At 37.6% G+C, this 24,172-nt stretch overlaps 1 protein-coding gene across 1 annotated transcript in view; it reads left to right on the top strand.

Moving 5' to 3' along the window:
* Positions 1-24,172, top strand: part of LOC124554679 (E3 ubiquitin-protein ligase HUWE1) — a 350,828-nt gene that overhangs the window by 225,592 nt on the left and 101,064 nt on the right. The window contains exons 38-39 of the mRNA XM_047128297.1: positions 5,503-5,665; positions 19,057-19,183. Of these exons, the coding sequence (XP_046984253.1) occupies positions 5,503-5,665; positions 19,057-19,183 (290 nt within the window). The remainder of the gene's footprint in view (positions 1-5,502; positions 5,666-19,056; positions 19,184-24,172) is intronic.

Raw genomic sequence — 24,172 nt, 5'->3', positions numbered from 1 at the left:
AACTGTCTTGACATTCATTGTCCAGCTCTATACTTTGATATCATTTGCAATGTGATGTGTCTGAGTGATGTATCTGATTAACTGTTTTACCATCTGATGACATCAAAGTTCTCTCCCTACTGTAATATTTATATAATCCAATTGTGCATTATAACTGCTATTTGGAAAAGCAACCACCACTACCTCCAATTCCACATACAATAAGTCCTTTGCTTGGGACATGCTGTCCTCCATGGGCATTTGACAGTTCACAAATGACACTTTACATCTCTTCATTTCTGATATTCTAGATACAGATACATTCGCAGCTATATACTTCATCACACAAAAACCTGTGTATAATTTTAGTCCTGGATCACAGATTTCATAAAAGTTTCTAGAGTCCTCAACATTAAGGGTACCAGTATCCTCTCTGCAAACTTCCTCTTTAGAAACTAAAACCATTCTTCATCGTTTGATCTCCTTGACTAGACTGACTTGAGGGACTAGTGTTATACAAATTATGAATATTCCACATTCCAAATTGTATAAATCGTTCTCAAACTTTTTATTTTGTGCTATGGATTTCCAAGGCTTATTTGTAGTCTGTTTACCATTACTAAATTTTCCATATTATGGTGGTAACCCATCACCAACCCAACCTGGTGGACCTCAGTGTTTGATTTTGTGGTAACTTTCCCCTAGATGAATTACTTTCCCTCCAGATGCCAATCCCCCCTTTCCTTAAAAATGTCAAAGGACGGAGGCTAGGGAGTAGGTAGAATGCACTGTTGTGAGACACACAGTCTGATTCAGTGAATAGAGCCTCTCTGGCTTGGGGAACCTACAAGCAGCTGCACTACAGCCAGCTCTTAGCAATATATAAACATGCAAAACTCTCCACCCACACGTACGATGCGTCTTTCAAAACAGTGTATCCTGAAGAGATGATGTATTTTGTGTAACACTACAAATGTCAGTTAAATTGTTATAAAATACACATTTTTCTTTTAAATTGTATTTATAAAATATGTCTGTGTGACTATTATAAAGTAGAAGTACTAAAAATTTTGCTTCAATTGAAGCAAACCAAGTATTTGTTGTGGTCTTCAGTCCAGAGACTGGTTTGATGCATCTCTTGGTCTCCCTCTTAGATTTTTACCCTCCACCCTGTCTCCAATACTAAATTGGTGATCCCTTGATGCCTCGGAATAGGCCCTACCAACTGATCCATTCTTTTAGTCAAGTTGTGCCACAAATTCCTCTTCTCTTCAGTTCTATTCAATACCTCCTCATCAGTTATGTTACCAACCCGTCTAATCTTCAGCATTCTTCTGTAGCACCACATTTCAAAAGCTTCTGTTCTCTTCATGTCTAAACTATTTATCATCCGTGTTTCACTTCCATACATGGCTACGCTCCATACAAATACTTTCATAAATGACTTCCTGATACTTAAATCTATACCCGATGTTAACAAATTTCTCTTCTTCAGAAACGCTTTCCTTGCCATTGCCAGTATACATTTTACAACCTCTCTACTTCAACCATCATCAGTTATTTTGCTCTCCAAATAGAAAAACTCATTTACTACTTAAGCATCTCGTTTCCCAATCTAATTCCCACAGCATCACCTGATTTAATTCAACTACATTCCATTATCCTCATTTTGCTTTTGTTGATGTTCATCTTACATCCCCCTTTCGAGATACTGTCCATTCCGTCCAGCTGCTCTTCCAGGTCCTTTGCTGTCTCTGACAGGTCCTTTGCTGTCTCTGACAGGTCCTTTGCTGTCTCTGACAGGTCCTTTGCTGTCTCTGACAGGTCCTTTGCTGTCTCGGACAGGATTGCAATGTCATTGGAGAACCTCAAAGTTTTCATTTCTTCTCCATGGATTTTAATTCCTACTCGAAATTTTTGTTTTGTTTCCTTTACTGCTTGCTCAATATACAGATTGAATAACATCGGGGAGAGACTACAACTCTGTCTCGCTCCCTTCCCAACCACTGCTTCCCCCTCATGCCCCTCGACTCTTATAACTGCCATCTGGTTTCTGTACAAATTGTAAATAGCCTTTCGCTCCCTGTATTTTACCTCTGCCACCTTTAGAATTTGAAAGAGAATATTCCAGTCAACATTGTCAAAAGCTTTCTACAAGTCTACAAATGCTAGAAACATAGGTTTGCCTTTCCTTAATCTTTCTTCTAAGATAAGTTGTAGGGTCAGTATTGCCTCACGTGTTCCAACATTTCTACAGAATCCAAACTGATCTTCCCCGAGGTCAGCTTCTACAAGTTTTTCCATTCGTCTGTAAAGAATTCGTGTTAGTAATTTGCAGCCGTGGCTTATTAAACTGATAGTTAGGTAATTTTCAAATCTGTCAACACCTGCTTTCTCTGGGATTGGAATTATTATATTCTTCTTGAAGTCTGAAGGTATTATGCCTGTCTCATACATCTTGCTCACTAGATGGTAGAGTTTTGTCAGGACTGGCTGTCCCAAGGCCGTCAGTTGTTCCAATGCAATGTTGTCTACTCCCGGGGCCATGTTTCGGCTCAGGTCTTTCAGTGCTCTGTCAAACTCTTCACGCAGTATCATATCTTCCATTTCTTCATCATCATCATCATCATCATCATCATCATCATCTACATTCTCTTCCATTCCTATAATATTGTCCTCAAGAACATTGCCCTTATATAAACCCTGTATATATTCCTTCCACCTTTCTGCCTTCCCTTCTTTGCTTAGAACTGGGTTTCCATCTGAGCTCTTGATATTCATGCAAGTGGTTCTCTTTTCTCCAAAGGTTTCTTTAATTTTCGTGTAGGCAGTATCTATCTTACCCCCTAGTGAGATAAGCGTCTACATCCTTACATTTGTCCTCTACCCATCCCTACTTAGCCATTTTGCACTTCCTGTCGATCTCATTTTTAAGACGTTTGTATTCCTTTTTGCCTGCTTCATTTACTGCATTTTTATATTTTCTTCTTTCATCAATTAAATTCAATACCTCTCCTGTTACCCAAGGATTTCTATTAGCCCTTGTCTTTTTACCTACCTGATCCTCTGCTGCCTTCACTATTTCATCTCTCAAAGCTACCCACTCTTCTTCTACTGTGTTTCTTTCTCCCATTCTTGTCAATCATTCCCTAATGCTCTCCCTGAAGCTCTCTACAGCCTCTGGTTCTTTCAGTTTATCCAGCCAGGTCCCGTCTCCTCAAATTCCCACCTTTTTGCAGTTTCTTCAGTTTTAATCTACAATTTATAACCAATAGATTGTGGTCAGAGTCCACATCTGCCCCTGGAAATGTCTTAAGATTTAAAGCCTGGTTCCTGAATCTCTGTCTTACCATTACATAATCTGAGACCTTCCAGTATGTACAGGCTTCTTCCATGTATACAACCTCCTTTTATGGTTCTTGAACCAAGTGTTAGCTGTGATTAAGTTATGCTCTGTGCAAAATTCTACCAGGTGGCTTCCTCTTTCATTCCTTACTCCCATTCCATATTCACCTACTAAGTTTCCTTCTCTTCCTTGTCCTACTATCGAGTTCCAGTCACCCATGACTATTAAATTTTTGTCTACCTTCGCTACCTGAATAATTTCTTTTATCTCATCACACATTTCATCAATCTCTTTGTCATCTGCAGAGCTAGTTGCCATCTAAACTTGTACTACTGTGGTAGGTGTGGGCTTTGTATCTATCTTGGCTACAATAATGCATTCACTATGCTGTTTGTAGTAGCTTACCCGCATTCCTATTTTCCTATTCATTATTAAACCTACTCCTGCATTACCCCTATTTGATTTTGTATTTATAACCCTTTATTCACATGACCAGAAGTTTTGTTCCTCCTGCCACTGAACTTCACTAATTCCCACTATATCTAACTTTAGCCTATCCATTTCCCTTTTTAAATTTTCTAGCCTACCTACCTGATTAAGGGCTCTGACATTCCACACTCCAATCCGTAGAACACCAGTTTTCTTTTTCCTGATAACAATGTCGTCCTGAGTAGTCCCCACCCGGAGATCCGAATGGGGGACTATTTTACCTTCGGAATATTTTACCCATGAGGACAGCATCATCATTTAACCATACATTAAAGCTGCATGGCCTCGGGAAAAATTATGGCTGTAGTTTCCCCTTGCTTTCAGCCGTTCGCAGTACCAGCACAGCAAGGCTGTTTTGGTTAGTGTTACATGGCCAGATCAGTCAATCATCCAGACTATTGCCCCTTCAACTACTGAAAAGGCTGCTGCCCCTCTTCAGGAACCACACGTTTGTCTGGCCTCTCAACAGATACCCCTCCGTTCTGGTTGCACCTACGGTACGGCTATCTGTATCGCTGAGGCACGGAAGCCTCCCCACCAACAGCAAGGTCCATGGTTCATGGGAGAGGCCAGTCTTAGTCCATAGTAAATTTGTTGTAAAGAGCTGCCTCGATGATTTGAGAAAATGTGTTGCTGTATCTATTGTTACTTTTGTTATTGTGTGTGCTGCTGTTCTGGTCTTCAGTCCGAAGACTGATTTGCTGCAGCTCCCCTGCTATTCTAGCCTGTGCAAGCCTCATCATCTCTAAATAATTTCTGCTCCCTACATCCTTCTGAATCTGCTTACTGTATTCATCTCTTGGTCTCCCTCTGATGATTTTTATCCCCCATACCTTCCTCCAGGACTCAATTTGATGATCCCTTCATGCCTCAGAATGTGTCCCAACAACCAATCCCTCCCCCTAGTCATATTGTACCATAGATTGCTTTTCTCCCCAGTTCTATTCAGTACCTCCAAATATGTTAGTTTATCTACCCTTTTAATCTTCAGCACTCTCCTGTAGCACCACATTTAAAAGTTGCTATTCTCTTCTCATCTAAATTGTTTGTTGTCTGTTTCACTTCCATACATGGTTACACTCCATACAAATAGCTTGAGAAAAGACTTCCTATTACTTAATTCTAGATTTGATGTTAACACATTTCTCTTCTTCAGGAACATCTTCTTGCCATTGTCAGTGTACATTTTATATCCTGTCTACTTTGGCCATCGTCAGTTATTTTGCTGCCGAAATAGCAAATATCATCTACTATTTCCAGAATCTCATATCCTAATCTAATTCCCTCAGCATCACATGATTTAATTCAACTACATTCTATTATCCTTGTTATCCTTTTGTTCATGTTCATTTTATATCCTCCTTCCAAGACACTGTCCATTCTATTCAGCTGCTCTGCCAAATACTTTGCTGTCTCTGACAGAATTAAAATATCACTGACAAACCTAAAAGTTTTTATTTCTTCTCCTTGAACTTTAATCCTGACTCTAAATTTTTTTTGTTTCTTTTACTGCTTGCTCATTGTATAGATCGAAAAACATCAGGGATGGCTTACAATCCTGTCCCGGTCCCTTCTCAACCACTGCTTCTCTTTCATGCTGTGTGCTAAGTTGCGATATCATGGATCCTCTGCAAATGAGTAAATTTTAAATTATTCTAATTCACATTTGTTTCCCTTTTTCTTTAAAGGTTGCTAGGTCCATCTGCTGCAACTGCTATAGAACTGGGGATCCCAATTAATCCTGTAGCCATTACTGAACTACAAGACAATAATATTAGGGTCATAACATCGGAAAGAAGTCTAGGTGTTATTTCAAATCCACAGTCAGAAGAGGATCAAGCTGATACAACTGTAAGTTGATGATTTTTAATATTTTGCATCAGTTAAAATTAATTGTACCTTGGAATTTTGTATGTCAGTGCTGCAATGGAGCTAGTGAATGGCTCGCATTGAGTTGGCAGTGTTCATTGTTTATAGAAGGTCAGTCCTAAAATGCATTTGTAAAATGTTTATTCTCTCAGTTCATTTTCAACTCCCCTCAAGCATGTGATTTCTACTGCTGAACTTAAAACAGGGACTTAAAAAACATCCGTGCTTGCATTAAAATTTGTTAAGACAGGATGCAGATGATGATGTAGAATTGTAATGATAAACATAGTTTATGATCTAATAATTCATATATTCTTCCTTAAAAAATTTCTATGCCTTGTGTAATTGGGCTAAAGGACCCCAAACTTTTCATACGTTACTCACCTGAACTGCCTTAAGCAGTGACATTAATAATTTTGATCTACGACCAAAACTTGATACTAGATAATCAAAAAAGATGTGATCAAAAATGGAAACAAACACAAATAACTAAAAATACTGCTGCTCTGGTCACAAAATGGTACTAACCCCATCAATATGTCTAACTAGACCTTCATAAAGAATATGCTGTTAACAACTTTTATCGAGAGCACACCTTAGTTTCAATCAAATTCTGATAAAACACTAGTTACTGATGAACTATTGCTCATGAGTGTGTGAAACTGGCTCCTAGGGTGTTAAGACATCCTGAGCACAACCCACTAATGAAAATGACAGGCCACGTTAGAACACAACTATAACAATAGGTAATATTTTAGCATCAGTGATCCCGTGAGAAAAGACGTGCTGTTCAGCTGTGGTGACTGGGCTCTCCCTACTAATTGCCAAATAGACCTTGCATGCTCATAAACTGCCGATGAAAAATACGCAACATTTTTTTCTGTGGAAGACAGGTACTTGTTAAACCTTTGTGTGCTTGCCAGAAGTGTGTGTTCTGTTGCTTAAAGAATGGCTTATATTTTAATACCCTGTTCCATAGTGTGTTCAGGACATAATTGCATCTTCCACGAACCATAACAGTCATGTATTCTTTGAAATCCAATCAACCCTTTCATTGCTACAGATGTGCGCTCTGCACTCCGTGCTGAGGGAGGGGGTATATTGTATGGCTATATTCCTCGCCAAATGCTGGTACCTGTGTTGAGATACAGCATTTCGACCAATATGGAATACTTATCATCAGATTTTTTGAAAACTATTAGGTGAAAAGAAATTGAGTTTTTGCATATATTACAGTCTGATATCTTCACTCAGTAAGGAACTGAATTTGTCATATATTACAGTCTGATATCTTCACTCAGTAAGGAACTGAATTTGTCATATGAACTGCGCTATCAAATTCAGTAAAACTTCCCGCAAAATTTTAGTGTTTGCAGGAGTAGAGTTTGCAGAGGTTTATGTAAACTTTTAGCCCATATATTGCAGTAAATGAAATTTAAACTAGATTTTGAAATTTTATATAAACTTGAGAACGGGTGCCCATTCATGTCCTTGCACCTTGCAAATCATGTGGTCATAAGAATCATCTTGCCTCAGAAATGATTTGAGATAATGAAAGGAGGTTTTCTACAAATGATTACATGCAGAGAGGCTCATAAGTTTTATAATAAATACTGGAAACTTTTTTATACACCGAGGTATGTAAGTAACTTGGCAACAGCAATGAGAGGTCAGCAACTCGGAACACATGCAGGTGTCCATAGCAGTGAACGAAAACCCCAGCTGCATGCCTATACACATCCAACAGCACCTGGGGAATGACGTAGCAGATCATGTATGCATGTCCACAGCAGTGAAAGGGTTAAAAAGTCGTGCATTTGGTATTGTGCACTTTAGAGGACACTTACAGTGTTCTTAACAAGTAGTTGGAGCATTAACATTCCAAACTCCCAGACAGACATATCACTTTGGCACATTGACTGTGTGTAAACATGTGTTGCATTGTATTCAATATTTCTGTGACCATGAAGAACTGGCTTGAGCCTCAAGTTTCATTTGACGCAAATAGACTTTTGCAGATATGTTCACTGTAGAGATAGAACTTGGAGACGTTGCCACATACAGTTATGCTCAACAAGGTGCCCCATAAATTGGTGCACCCATGAGAACAGGGGCAAATCTAGTAATGGTTATTGTATCTTGAGTCTTGGCAGCATGTAGGGTTCTTTAGAAAACTTAGCACCTGTTCTAGTCTTGCTACCAAAGGAAAATCACTGGGACTGAACTCGGTGTGGCAGTCTTAACACAACTACTGCTGAGCTATGGATGTGAACTTGGTATATACTCCAGTGGAAGAAACATTTGTCTTGCTGGTAGAGACAGAAGGGCATTTAGGACTATTGTTTGAGATAATATAACGATGTGACTAGTGTAACTGATGAGTTGAATATAAATTTAGAAAGCCCTCAGTAATCTAATGAGTTAGGAAACTACTGCGAAAGCAGAGAGAGCTTCCCTGCAAATTTAAATGCAGCCATAACCTCTCAGACAAACAGAAGCTAAACGATGTCAAAGTTAGCCTAAGGGGGGCTATGTGTGAAGCATTCAGTGAATTCAAAAGTAAAATTCTATGTACCGACTTGACAGAAAATCCTAGGAAGTTCTGGCCTTACTTTAAATCAGTAATTGGATCGAAACAGCATATCCAGACACTCTGAGATGATGATGGCATTGAAACAGAGGATGACATGCGTAAAGTTGAAATACTGAACACCTTTTTCCAAAGCTGTTTCATAGAGGAAGACCGCACTGCAGTTCCTTCTCTAAATGCTCGTACGAACGAAAAAATGGCTGACATGAAAATAAGTGTCCAAAGAATAGAAAAGTAACTGAAATCGCCTCAATAGAGGAAAGTCCTCTGGACCTGATGGGATACCAGTTCAATTCTACACAGAATACATGAAAGAACTTTGTCCCCGTCTAACAGACGTGTACCACAAGTCTCTAGAGGAATGAAATGTTCCAAATGATTGGTCGTTGAGCAGATGCCCAAAACTATAGGCCTATATCTCTGACATCGATCTGTTGTAGAATTTTAGAACATGTTTTTTGCTCATGGTTCATGTCATTTCTGGAAACCCAGAATCTACTCTGTATGAATCAACATGGATTCCGGAAACAGCGATCGTGTGAGACCCAACTCACTTTATTTGTTCATGAGACCCAGAAAATATTAGATACAGGCTCCCAGTTAGATGTCATTTTTCTTGACTTCTGGAAGGCATTCGATAGTTCCGCACTGTCGCCTGATTAACAAAGTAAGAGCCTATGGAATATCAGACCAGCTGTGTGGCTGGATTGAAGAGTTTTTAGCAAATAGAACACAGCATATTGTTCTCAATGGAGAGACATCTACAGACGTTAAAGTAACATCTGGTGTGCCACAGGGGAGTGTTATGGGACCATTGCTTTCCACAATATATATAAATGACCTAGTAGATAGTGTCGGAAGTTCCATGCGGCTTTTCGCAGATGATGCTGTAGTATACAGAGAAGTTGCAGCATTAGAAAATTGCAACGAAATGCAGGAAGATCTGCAGCGGATAGGCACTTGGTGCAGGGAGTGGCAACTGACCCTTAACATAGACAAATGTAATGTATTGCAAATACATAGAAAGAAGGATCCTTTATTGTATGATTATATGATAGCGGAACAAACACTGGAAGCAGTTATTTCTGTAAAATATCTGGGAGTATGCATGTGGAACGATTTGAAGTGGAATGATCATATAAAATTAATTGTTGGTAAGGTGGGTACCAGGTTGAGATTCATTGGGAGAGTGCTTAGAAAATGTAGTCCATCAACAAAGGAGGTGGCTTACAAAACACTCGTTCGACCTATACTTGAGTATTGCTCATCAGTGTGAGATCCGTACCAGATCGGGTTGACAGAGGAGATGGAGAAGATCCAAAGAAGAGCGGCACGTTTCGTCACAGGGTTATTTGGTAATCGTGATAGCATTACAGAGATGTTTAGCAAACTCATGTGGCAGACGCTGAAAGAGAGGCGCTCTGCATCGCGGTGTAGCTTGCTGTCCAGATTTCGAGAGGGTGCGTTTCTGGATGAGGTATCGAATATATTGCTTCCCCCTACTTATACCTCCTGAGGAGATGACAAAAGTAAAGTCAGAGAGATTCGAGCATGCACGGAGGTTTTTCGGCAGTCGTTCTTCCTGCGAACCATACGCGACTGGAACAGGAAAGGGAGGTCATGACAGTGGCACGTAAAGTACCCACTGCTACACACCTTTGGGTGGCTTGCGGAGTATAAATGTAGACATAGATACAAAACCAGGACTACCAACCAACAGTAATATGTAATGTGATATGAATTTACCTGGACTCTGTTCTTAGTGGTAGGATGTGTATACATATGTATTACAGTAAGTGAAGTTTAGAATTAACATTCTTTTCCAGTTGTGATGCATGGTAGAAGTTTTATAATATTTTGGGCAGTCATATTGTCATTTTTCAATGGATCTCATAAAGGAATGGTCAATTTGACATGTTGAAACCTTTCTGAAATTTTGCGTACAGGAAGAATACACCAAAAGAAATGCACTGTCAAAATTTTAGCTGCGGAAGTGCACTGGAAGTATTGCTAAAAAACGTTAAAATTACTCACTTTTGTCTCAAAAGAGCCACTTAAGCAGTGGATTGTACAATCCTATCTATAGCTGGGACTCAGCGAATAAGCAGATGCAGTCATTATGAGAACATTGCATGAAACCTAAAGTGCACACATGCAAATGTTAAGCAATTAAACCATACCAAAAGTGACTAAAAACATTGAGGTTTTGAATAACTTGCAGTTAATATCATCAGCTGCATGTGTAATTGCTGCATGAGTAACTTGCAGAGGAAAGGAAATTAAGGCAGTGCATTGTGTTACACTACAGATGACTTCCGTCAATCGCCGCATGGGATTAGCCGAGCAAATAGTGTGTAAACTTAGGGACTGATGACCTTAGCAGTTAAGTCCCATAAGATTTCACACACTCACACTCACTCTCTCTCTCTCTCTCTCTCTCTCTCTCTCTCTCTCTCTCTCTCTCTCTCTCTCTCTCTCTCTCTCTCTGTCTCTCTCTCTCTCTCTCTCTTCCATCAATCAAGACTTGAATTTGTTGACTCTGAATATTTTATAACTATTCATTTATTGGACTTTTTACAATAATGTTTTAACAATGCATATTTTACAAAAAATGAAACAGTTCCTTGTTTATGCCCTGTAGTTCACACAAAAATAAGTGTCAGTTGGATGAAGAAAACCAACATTTTCCTTATGTCGGGCACACCCGCCAAAAGAAAAACTGATGCATTCAGATGCTTCACAGTGATTATTAGATCTATTTAGACAGGATTAGGATGGTGTAAGAAAAATTCATGGCCATGTTCCACAAGTTGTGCTGTGTACCAGGCACACATGATAAAATCCGTAAAAAATGGTGATGTAAAGTGACAATGCACAAGTGATTGGAGTTTAACAATAATGTTGCACTGATAAACCTGAAATAAAAAAGAGCTATTGTAAATTATATTGTCAAACAATTTTTTGATAACTGCTTTACACTGTTGAAGAACTTCTATATGGAGAGGCTGAATTGCACTATTAGTTTTGGGTGGAATCCGAATGTTATTAACAGTCTTATCATAATAATAATAATAATAATAGTAATAATAATAATAATAATAATAATAAAGACAGAGGTGTTGATATGTCCAGGCCAAGAGCACAACAAAAGCAATGAATTAGGTTCTGCAACTGGAAAGACATGTGGGATGTAGTATTGCAAATTATTGTCTCCCATTTTTCCAGATTTTACTTCGCCAGTTACAAGATTTTTGCCACTATACAGCCAGTGCCATTGATAAATATCAGTGGATTACTTTTTTGCAGCTTTCCCCTTTTATCACATTATATGTTGTGAACTATGGGTGAAGTAGTGCAGGCAAATTCCATATTTCTAGATTTCCAGTAAGCATTTGACACAGTGCCCAAATGCAGACAAGTAACAAAAGTACAAGCATATGGAATAAATTCTCACATACGTGAATGGTTCAAAGACTTCTCAAGTGATAGAATCCAGTATATTGTCCTCGATGATGAGTGTTCATCAGAGAAAAGGGTATCATAAGGAGTGCCCCATGGAAATGTGATAGTACTGCTGCTATTCTCTGTATACATAAATGTGGTGGTGGGCAGGATGGGCAGCTATCTGTGGTTGTTAGCTGATGATTCTGTGGTGTACACTAAAGTGTTGAAGTTGAGTGAGTGTAGGAGGATACAAGACAACTTAGACAAAATTTCTAGGTGGTGTGATGAATGGCAGCTAGCTCTAAATATAGAAAAATGTAAGTTAATGCAGATGAGTGGGAAAAACAGAAACATAATGTTAAAGTACAGCATTAGTAGAGTCCTGCTTGACACATTCATATCGTTTAAATATCTTGGCATAGCACAGCAAAGTGATATGAAATTGAATGAGCATGTGAGGATCATGGTAGCGAAGATGAATGGTCAAGTTTGGTTTATCGGGAGAAATTTGGGAAAGTTTGGTTCATTTGTAAATAAGACCACATATAGGACACTGATGCAACCATACTTTTAAGTACTGCTGGAGTGTTTGGGATACCCACCAGTACAGATTAGAGGAGGACATTGAAGCAATACAGACATGGGCTCCTATATTTGTTACTGATAGGTTCAAACACCACACAGGTGTTAGAGAGATGCTTCTGGAACTCAGATAAGAATCCTTGGAAGGAAGGCAACATACTTTTTATTAAAGAACATTATTGAGAAAATTTAGAGAACTGGTGTTTGAAGCTGACTGCACAATGATCCTACTACCTCCAATGTACGTAACATGTAAGGACCAAGAGGATAAGATACGAGAAAATAGGGCTCATATAGAGACATAAAGGCAGTCATTTTTCTCTCATTCTGTTTGAGAGTGGCACAGGAAAGGAAAAGATTAGTGGTATAGGGTACCCTCCACAACGTGCTGTATGGTGTATTGCGAAGTATCAGTGTGGATGTACATCTGTCTTCAGGAACCTTGAGGCTAATCAGGACTACAATTTAAAAGAAGGAGTGTTTAGTGCAAAAAATCTTACAATTGAAGTAGTAAAATCTTGTAAAATGGGAGAGAATAATATTACGTGTAATAGCTTTCATCGATTGCACAAGTAACTCTGATTTATTTCACTTGAAATGATAAAGTGCAGTTAGCATACCATTCTAGCATGAAACTTCACTGGCTTACCGCAAGAAGCTTAATCTTCACATCAGCTATGAGTTACTCTGTTATATGAGGGTAATCCCAAAAGTAAGGTCTCCTATTTCTTTGTAAGTACATAGACCTGTTTATTTCTACAATGGTTTACATCAGTTTACAGCTTGAACATTTAGCTATTTTTTGACATAATCACCATTTCTGTCGCTGCATCTTTGTAGACGCTGTGGCAGTTTTTGTATGCCCATGTAATACCAGCTCGCCACCATGCTGTTCAGAAAGTTATGAACCTTCTCTTTCACCTCGTCATCGGAGCTGAATCACTTTCTGGCCAAATGTTCTTTCAACCTAGGGAACAGGTGATAGTCACTGGGCACCAAGTCAGGACTATAGGGTCGGTGGGTGATTATGTTCCACTGAAACTGTTGCAGGAGAGCAATGGTTTGCCGAGATATGTATGAGCAAGCGTTGTCGTGGAGAATGTGTGTGCTCTTGCTCAACATTCCTCTTCTCTGGTTCTGAATTGCCCGTTTGAGATTTTTCAGTCTCTCACAGTACCTGTCAGCATTAATTGTGGTCCCAGTGGGCATAAAGTCGACCAATAATACCCCTTTCCGATCCCAGAAAATGGTTGTTATGACTTTACCGGCAGACTGTGTTTGTTTGAATTTCTTCGGCTTTGGTGAAGAAGAGTGCCATCACTGGCATGATTGTTGCTTGGTCTCAGGTGTAAGGTGCCATTACCAGGTTTAGTCACCCATGCCAATTGAGTCCAGAAAGTTGACCTGTTCGGCTGCAAGGTGGTAAAGAAATGCATGGGAAGCATCAACTTGTTGCTGCATCTGGTCCTCAGTCAGCATGTGTGACACCCATCTTGCACACACCTTCTGGTAGTTCAATGTTTCCGTTAAAATTCTGTGAGCGGTGCTTTGGGAAACCTGGGGAACCAACATGCAGAGATCATCCAGGGTGATCCGCCAATCTTCACACATGCTTTGCTCAACCTTCAACACTGTCTCCTCAGAAATTGACAGTCTTCCACTCCTTTGCTCATTGTGAATTTCTGTCCGACCAGCTACAAACTCTCTACACCACTTATGAACAGTTTTGACATCCATGCACGACTCACCATACACTTCTGTCAATTGGCAATGGCTTTTAATCAGTGCTGTGCCCTTTGCCCTCAAAAACCGAATAACTGCACACCATTCGCAGTTGGCAGTAACATGCAATGGGAGCTCCATTCTCAATGGCTGCCAAGCCAAGACTGAGTCCCTCAGCGCATGAAGCACTCTTCATAACAATGTGACCAACTGCCAAACAGACAGTGTTCTGTACTTACAAAAAAAATGAGAGACCTTACTTTTGGGATTACCCTCATATTAACTATTAATGTCCTCTCCTCATTGAAGTAAACTACATAATTATGAGACTTCCTTTCCAGTATAATTTCCTGAATCTGTTTAATCAGGTTGAAGTGGCCTGAAAATCGGAAATATTCCTTCATTTGTAATTTGGAGGATCTTGTCTTGAAGATTTCCCATGGCAATTGTGCATCGACACTCCAGAACAATTGTAAATCTTTCAAATCGTTTTCCTTTCACACTTTTATAGCTTCCATTTTGGCACAAATCTCGTACTTGTAAATCGTTCTTCCATTTATACAATACACATTCAGATTTTATGAAATGAAACTGACCATGTACAATGCTTAACTGTAAGCATGTTCTCCCATCTTTGTTTAACAAAATAATTTACAACTTTTTCTTTGTCACTAAAAACTATTACTGTGCCTGTTTTATTCAGGTTAGATAGGTAGTGTGTCTTTATTGTGGACTTTAATTAGCACAACAGCCATCATTTGACTCAAAATTCATGGAATCATCAGTTACTTCCTGTTTCTTCTAATGTTTCCACAGTTTCTTACAAAATGTTGACCTACTTTGATTAAATAGCCAAGAAAGTAACTAATAAATAGCATGTGTGTAGGTATTCAGGAGAAGTTAGTGATTTTGATTTCATGTCGCATTCTTTATATTTCATCTTTGCAAAGTTGAAAACATTAATTAGATTCCACATTACTGTGAAACTCTGCAGCCATCACAAACACAGATTCTATTAGCAAGCATATTCAAAGAAACAAAAAAGGCTTAATCTCCTTTTTTAACACTTAGCAAAACCACAAAAGGCATGCACTGTGTCTTAGCAGACATTGTGTATCTTTAGGTGTAGTCTTCCTGTAATAATAATAATAATAATAATAATAATAATAATAATAATAATAATAATAATAATAATAATAATAATAATAATAATAATAAGAAGAAGAAGAAGAAGAAGAAGAAACACAGCTGATTTCGACATCTCTCACCGACTGTTTCCTTGTCAGGCTAACATTAAAGGAAGTTTAACTGTTAATTTTTATGGAAACACTGAGGGTTAAAACTATGCTTTCCTTGCTCTAACTAACTTGAATGATTCTCTCTTACTTGCTACTGTTGTATGAAGTTAATATGAACAGCTGTCACTCTGTTATCTCTTGGCAGTGTCTCAGTGAATTAAATACCAAATGCTCTTTGCTTCCCTGTATGATTCACACACAAAACTTAATACTGTTTTCCTTGTGTCTGCTTTCTTGATAACTACATGCACTGATAAGCAGTAATTTTCTAATACTGCTCTATCTTATGTTACTCCATTGACAACTTCCATGCATACATCCACTCACTCAAAGTGATGTAATGTGTGTTAATTACTGGCCAGTGTATGTGTTTAACTTACAGCAGAACTCTGAAATACCATTGTTACTAAGAGAGTTCCCCAACATAAGATCACGCCACTATTATATCCATCATTAATCTTCAAACATTTTCATAAGTAATCTGAGCATGAGTAATTGTTTTTATATGGTTGCTGAACATCGGATTTTATTAAGTCACAAAACTTTAGTGAAGTATTGGAGTTTGCATCATAGGACATCGATGTGTAATAGTTCCTGCGTTGTTTTGCATGGAATCAAATTTGCGTATCTCTTTCCTGAGATTCCTGGCAGTTGCTGCTTGTGACAAAATCCCTTGCATCAGTGCTGCTAGAACAACATGGCAATAATATGATGTCTACTCCAGAAATCAACACAGTGGCAAGAAATGCCGTTACCTCTCCAGGGAAAACTGCTGATTGGAATTTAGATGTTTTATATGGACAAAACTCCAATTGTTTGTGGAAACAGTGCACCAACAAAAAGATACATTTGATAGGTGAAGTGCACATTTATTTAAAAGCTAAACCCAGTCGTACCCCGACCTTACAGTCAGTTAAAAATTCTAAATTGTTTGTTGTAAAAGGAAGTCCATATAACATTTATCTTTTCACCAAAATGTGTTTAGTTAATATTACCACAACTTGTGTGTGCTACACAGTCCAAAAGTGCCTTTCACCTCACTATAAAAACCTTCTGCTGATGAGATACAAAGTTGAGGCCAGTTAGCTATTCAATTCTTCAAGCGTGCCTCATCTGCCATCCCCAATTACATGATTGTAGTCTTCTCATTTTGTATTGAAATTGTTGTTAATAGTTAAACCTGTTTCTTCTTTCATCAGTAGCTTTTCTTCTTTTTATTGATTTGCCATGACAGTCTGTGAATGAATGCTTCATGTACTGGATGGTTAATTACAAGCTCACCAATGTGTTCTACCAAGATGCCACTACTCAGTCTGTAACAGTTTTCTTCATTTCAACTGCAATTTCTCCACAACCACTTCATTTTAACTACTTCTCATTACAGCATCTCATTCTCCCTCTTCTCCACACATCATAGCCAAACTTTGTCTCAAAATAAATAAAAATAAAATGCAATATTCTTCCCTAAATACATAAACCAATCTGCCATTAATGTACTTCCATGTCTCTTGCCATCTTTTCACTATCAGCTGTTTCCTTCTTATTAAATAACATGGATATAAATTTTGCCATAATGTGCAGAGTACTTCATTTATGTAAATCACATCATGTTGTGTAAATGTTATATAAAAGACAAGAGAATACATTTACAAATGCAGTTTCAAATATTCAAAAATAGTTACTCACTTTGTGTTTGGTATTAATAAAAATCAGTAATAAAATAAAGAAAAATAACAAAGACCTACAACACTGTTAATCGGAAGCACATTACCGTATTTACTTGAATCTAAGCCGCACCTGAAAAATGAGTCTCGAAATCAAGGAAAAAAAAATTTTTCACGAATCTAAGCCGCACCTGAAATTTGAGGCTCGAAATTCAAGGGGTGAGAAAAGTTTTAGGCCGCACCTCCAAATCGAAACAAAGTTGGTCCATTGTAATATGAGAAACAATTTAGGCCGAATGAATGACTATACAGCTACAGTAGTTTGGCTTGAGTCATAAGCTTAGCAGTTAAGCTTTACCAGGTAGCCATTGCTATGCGTCAGGCGCTCCATCCGTATTTATACGGGTACCCTTCCTTTTTCATGTGCTTCGTCTCGTTTGAATTGATTGCTTATTTTTCTTTGATCTGGTAAGTGCCATTCTCTTTGTTATAGGTGTTTACGTCGCTCTAAGCTGAAAATGCATTACTGTACTGTGTCATGCATTGTTTGTCGCATTCTGATAATGAGTGTTTACAGCCAGTCGCCACTCTTGGCATGGCTTGCTTTTGCGCACGCTACCGCCGCTTACAATTAAAATTAAAAAAAAAAAAAAAAGAGGAATCGTGTCATTAGTGAAACAATGGCAAGAGACTGCTATTTGTTGTTACTTACACTGCTGCTTTCTTTGATAATGATCAACAAGAACCAAATAATAGACTGCGTATGATAGATGATGTTCTGAACGAGAGTTTAGCAAAAATTTTTCTACGTTTGAAAATCTTTGCAGACGCTTCTTTAGTACATTGCATTCTGCACAGAAATAAGGCATCCTAGATTTAAAAATCTAGTCAATTGCCGTGCTTTGTTTCTGACTGTATCACTATTAGGCATAAGAATAATACGAATATAAACATGACATGATATGTATATTCTTCCGTGTTTGCTGTTGTCTCACTCTAGTTTCGTAGTTTATTAGGCAGACAGGATGTAAATGAGATAGCAGCAAACACGAAAGAATACATGGCAAAATGTTTATATTCATATTATACTTATAGTGGAAAGAAAACTGCATGTGATTCACAATTCATAAAAGTTCATATTAGCAGCCATCTCTTCTCATAGGTAGGAAAAAAATCAGAATGTAGAGTTGGCCATATTGACAAACATCCCAAACAGTCTTTCCAGTCAGATTTTTGTAGTACATTGAAATGCTGCTACATTGGAAGATTAACAATACGGAATTTGTATTTACTTCTTTGGATAATGTATGAAAATGCAGTGGTCGAAAACTGAGGTGGAGGAAAAAAGCTCATCTTCCACCTTTTATTTTTTATTTTATTTATTTTTTTAATTTTTTTATTTATTTATTTATTTTTTTATTTACTAACCCAGAGGTTTTGGTGCCCGGATTTATCTTTGTGCCTGCAAAGCATGCCTGTGTAGCACTACATATATTCGATGGCACAAGTTAGTTGTAGCGGCACCTACCAGCATTTTTCAGAACTTCCGCTTACTTTGCACTCGATTCTAAGCTGCAGGCTGTTTTTTGGATTACGAAAACCAGAAAAAAAAGTGCGGCTTAGATTCGAGTAAATACGGTAAGTACACAGGAACAAAAATCTCCATCACAGGGTGACATTTTCATTCAGTGGTGCAGGCATTCTTTTTGGGAGCGATTGCGTCTTCCAAGATGGACTATTCAGATTGTTGATAATATCAAACCTCTTTTGAACATGATGATGGAAGTAGCATAATTTGTGTCCTTCACAGTCTGACTATAACAGACTATGGGACCATTTTTCATCCTTGGTTACTTGCTTTATTTCTGATAATTGTTCATGATGGTAAATTTGCTTTGTGTGTGTGTGTGTGTGTGTGTGTGTGTGTGTGTGTGTGTGTGTGTGTGTGTGTGAATAACTTCAGTCTCCAGTTGTATGTAAATGATACAATTGGAACTCTTAGTAGAACATATTTATAGCATTTCTGGTTATTAACTTGCAGATAATTTATTTAACAAGTATTTTGATCCACAGGATCAGCCGGGCTTTGTTTTTGGACCGAGTCTTACAGCTACAGTCAGTACCATACCAACAGCGATGTTCTGGTGGTATGAAGAATGCAAGCTGCTTGATTCTGATTCACAGTTCAGCGCTGTTATTGGTGAGTTGTATATCAAATAATTTCCCATTCTTAATCTTAAGGAATAGATATGAGGGGACATAGCAACCTGCCTTCATCTGAGGCATTTTGTAGATGAGCACTAGATGTGTGAGTACACTTGCAAAGATAATTTATTAAGAGTGTAACAGGTTAGTTTAGTACAGATTATTAGTAAATAAGTGCCTTAAGCTTACTATTAAATGTTTCATATGTCTTTACACATTACAAAAGACATGAAAATAATGTGAAATTGACCTTTTTTTTTTTTAGAAATAACACAAAATCGTCAATTTTTACAAGATATCCTGAAATTTGTAATTTTGCCTTGTAAAAGTTCTATAAATCTCTGGATGGCAGTTTCCTAACATTTGTAACTGACAATTATTGTATGTTAAAATGCATTTTGATTTCTAATCTCCTCAAGGCTGAGGTTCATGTATACTCGAATCTTAAAATGAGTGTTTAATTCCTACATAATGAACTGTGATGTGGTGATGAAAATAGCTCTGAATTTGGCAGAAAACATTGAATTTGATGCAAATAACATGAAATTTGGCAAAAAACACCAAATAAAAAAGGGGGGGGAATCTGGCAAAAAGTGCCCAAAACAACAACGAATTTGGTATAAAACACCACCAAATTTGGCGAAAAAAGAAAACTGAATTTGGCAAAAAAGACAGTGAGTGCAGCGAAAACCACTGACATTGGCAAAATAATAACAATAATAATAATAATTCCCGTGGAGGCCCGGGAGAAGAATAGGCCTCCGGTATGTTCTGCCAGTCGTAAAAGGCGACGAAAAGAACAAACCACTAATAGGGCTAACCCCCCTTTTAGTGTGATTACTTTGTTCAGGACAGAACTAAAGAACCCTCGGACAAGTGCCGTCATGGTCGGGGACGACGCTTGAACCCTATGCCCGCCCACAATGGTAACGACACTGCTAGCCAACTGGAAAATGATTCAAATCCAAATAGAGGTGTTTTGCAGGATATGCTTCCTGCAACCACCCTAGAAGGATAACAAAGACAGAGGATGAGATGGTCAGATGAAGTTACAGACACCTCATGTTCTGTTCTTACCAAGCAACAAACCTAGGAACCAACACAACTGGATACAGATCACAAGTATACACAACATTTATTACCAGATACCCAGAATTAAAATTTTTAACAGAATGATGACTAGCTGATCAGATCCGTTAATAATCGAAAATAACAGGATACCCCAGTCAGAATTAGAAAACATCAAGCAACAAGTACAACAAATACTGGAACAAAATAATGTGCAATTAGAAGAAGAAGAAAATACAGTAATGGACTCAAACATCCCAGAGCAAACAAACAAAGAACAAAACGCATCAATTAAACAATCAGAGGAAAACGAAATCTTAAGACAGCCACCAGAACAAGCACAAATAGAACACGAAGTGACACACATGTTAGATACAGAAGAAAAAATTTCAGCTGACATATATAGAATACAAAGACACAAATACAGACATTATACCATTCTTGCATAGACCGCCAAATAACCCACAAGTCGAAACAACAATAAAAACTATCAACACAATCATACACAACAAAATAAATGAAAGCACAACTATGGAAGAGTTACAACTACTGGATTATATAGGAGCACTCACTACAATAAATATACACACTAGGCAGAGATCAGAACCAACCAACACACAGAAGAAACCCACAAAACCAGCATGGCAACACAGGCTACAGATCAGAATAGAAAAACTGAGAAAAGACATCGAACAGCTAACACAATTTATAAGAAATGAAATATCAGACAAAAAACAAAAAAGGTTAGGTAAAATCTCACAAGAAGAAGCAATAGAGCAATTAGATGAAAAGAAGCAGAAATTACAAACATTGGCCAAACTATGGAAGAGTTACAACTACTGGATTATATAGGAGCACTCACTACAATAAATATACACACTAGGCAGAGATCAGAACCAACCAACACACAGAAGAAACCCACAAAACCAGCATGGCAACACAGGCTACAGATCAGAATAGAAAAACTGAGAAAAGACATCGAACAGCTAACACAATTTATAAGAAATGAAATATCAGACAAAAAACAAAAAAGGTTAGGTAAAATCTCACAAGAAGAAGCAATAGAGCAATTAGATGAAAAGAAGCAGAAATTACAAACATTGGCCAAACGACTTAGAAGATACAAAAAAAGTGAAAATAGAAGGAAACAAAACCAAACATTCAACACAAACCAAAAGAAATTTTACCAGACAATAGATAACACACACATTAAAATAGACAACCCACCAAACATAACAGGCATGGAACACTTCAGGAGCAACATGTGGTCAAACCTGGTACAACATAACAGGCATGCATGGTGGATACAAGCAGAAACAGATACGTACAAGATGATACCACAAATGCCTGTAGTGATAATTTTGCAACATGAAGTCACCCAAGCAATTAATTCTACTCACAATTGGAAAGCCCCTGGAAATAATAAAATAGCAAATTTCTGGCTGAAGAAGTTCACCTCAACACATTCACATCTAACTAAATTATTTAACAGACAGACCCGTACACATTCCCTGATACACTTACACATGGAATAACTTATCTGAAACCTAAAGATCAAGCAGACACAGCAAACCCAGCAAAACATCACCCCATAACATGCCTACCAACAATATACAAATTATTAACTTCAGTCATTACACAGAAATTAATTACACATACAACACTGAACAAAATTATAAGTGAAGAACAAAAAGGCTGTTGCAAAGGGGCACGAGGATGTAAAGAGCAACTGATAATAGATGCAGAGGTGACATATCAAGCTAAAACTAAACAAAGGTCGCTACACTACACATACATTGATTACCAAAAAGCTTTTGATAGTATACCCCACTCATGGTTACTACAGATATTGGAAATATACAAAGTAGATCCTAAATTTATACAGTTCCTAAAGATAGTAATGGAAAAATTGGTAAACCACACTTAATAACCAAACAAATTCAAATAATATCACATCACAGGCCATACAGATTAAGTGTGGAATATACCAAGGAGACTCATTAAGTCCTTTCAGGTTCTGCCTTGCTCTGAACCTGCTATCCAACATGCTAAATAATACAAATTGTGGATATAATATTTCTGGAACATACCAACACAAAATCACACATTTGCTATACATGAATGATCTAAAACTACTGGCAGCAACAAATCAACAACTCAACCAATTACTAAAGATAACAGAAGTATTCAGTAATGATATAAATATGGCTTTTGGAACAGACAAATGTAAGAAAAATAGCATAGTCAAGGGAAAACACACTAAACAAGAAGATTACATATTGGATAACCACAGCGACTGCATAGAAGCGATGGAAAAAACGGATGCCTATAAATATTCCAAGACGCATCCAACACATGGCTAAGAAAAGGCAATATATACAGTGAGATGGAAGGATTCATGATTGCAATACAGGATCAAACAATCAACACCAGATATTACAGCAAGCATATTATTAAAGATCCCAATACCACAACAGATAAATGCAGACTTTGCAAACAACAAATAGAAACAGTAGATCACATCACAAGTGGATGTACAATACTAGCAAATACAGAATACCCCAGAAGACATGACAATTTAGCAAAAATAATACATCAACAGCTTGCCTTACAACATAAACTTATAAAACAACACGTTCCCACATACAATTATGCACCACAAAATGTACTGGAGAATGATGAATACAAATTATACTGGAACTGAACCATTATAACAGATAAAACACCACCACATAACAAACCTGACATCATACTCACCAATAAAAAGAAGAAATTAACACAACTAACCGAAATATCCATACCCAATACAACAAATATACAGAAGAAAACAGGAGGAAAAAATTGAAAAATACATCCAACTGGCTGAGGAAGTCAGGGACATGTGGCATCAGGATAAAGTTGACATTATACCAATTATGCTATCAACTACAGGAGTCATACCACACAATATCCACCAGTAAATCAATGCAATACAGCTACATCCAAACGTATATATACAACTACAGAAATCCGTAATTACTGATACATGTTCAATTACCCAAAAGTTCCTAAATGCAATTTAACATATACCGTACAGTTAAAAGGAAGTCACGCTTGATAAAGTTCCGCGTCACTTTCCATTTTTGACCAGACATAACGTCTGAGAAAAGAAAGAAATAGTAATAATAATCATCATCATTATTCAAAAATAGCAACTAATTTTGCAAAAATAGCAAGGAACTAGGCAAAAAATAACAACAAATTTGACCATAAAATAAAAAAAAAAATTTATGTTCCTACATGTTACTCCCCCAAAAACTAAAAAAGATTGTGAAGTTGAGTTATAGACACATTTTTGTTTACACTTAGTTGCAGTAAAATTAAAAAGCTTCACTGAATACCTGCTTTCCTTCCGGCAACTTAAGTAGAGCTTGTACCTCAATTATTTAGTTTATATTTTGACAAGGAAATGAGAATTTTAAGTTCTTTGGTTCAGATAATTTGCATCAGTAGTTTGCTTAAATACTGTTACATATAGGCACAAATTTTACCAAATGTGTTCGCTTGTTTGTCGGTAACTCGGTTGCCTTTTTCGTACCCAATTATTATTTTACCATGAATGAAAAGTACCTGACTTGCAGTATAATTGTTAGTTCTGGGGTATAGTGTGATGGCTGCTTTTGTTTGGTTCCCACCCCCCATTGGAGTGACTAAAGGCATGGGGATTGGTGAACTGATGAGCATCAGTGGTTCTGTTGGATATGCAATTCAGGCAGACAGAGAAACAAGAGGGGATAATGCTGCCCTTGAGGCTGAAGTAGATGATTCTAGGAAAGATCTGGACAAGGTAAGGTGAAGGAAGTGTAATGAGAGATGGTTAGTGGCAACTGGTAATACAAAGAACAGGCATATAATATCATCTGACTGCTTTGTGGCG

This window comes from Schistocerca americana, chromosome X (genome assembly GCF_021461395.2).
Source record: "Schistocerca americana isolate TAMUIC-IGC-003095 chromosome X, iqSchAmer2.1, whole genome shotgun sequence".
NCBI classification, from domain to species: Eukaryota; Metazoa; Arthropoda; class Insecta; order Orthoptera; family Acrididae; genus Schistocerca; species Schistocerca americana.
This window is presented reverse-complemented; position numbering and strand designations above follow the sequence as displayed.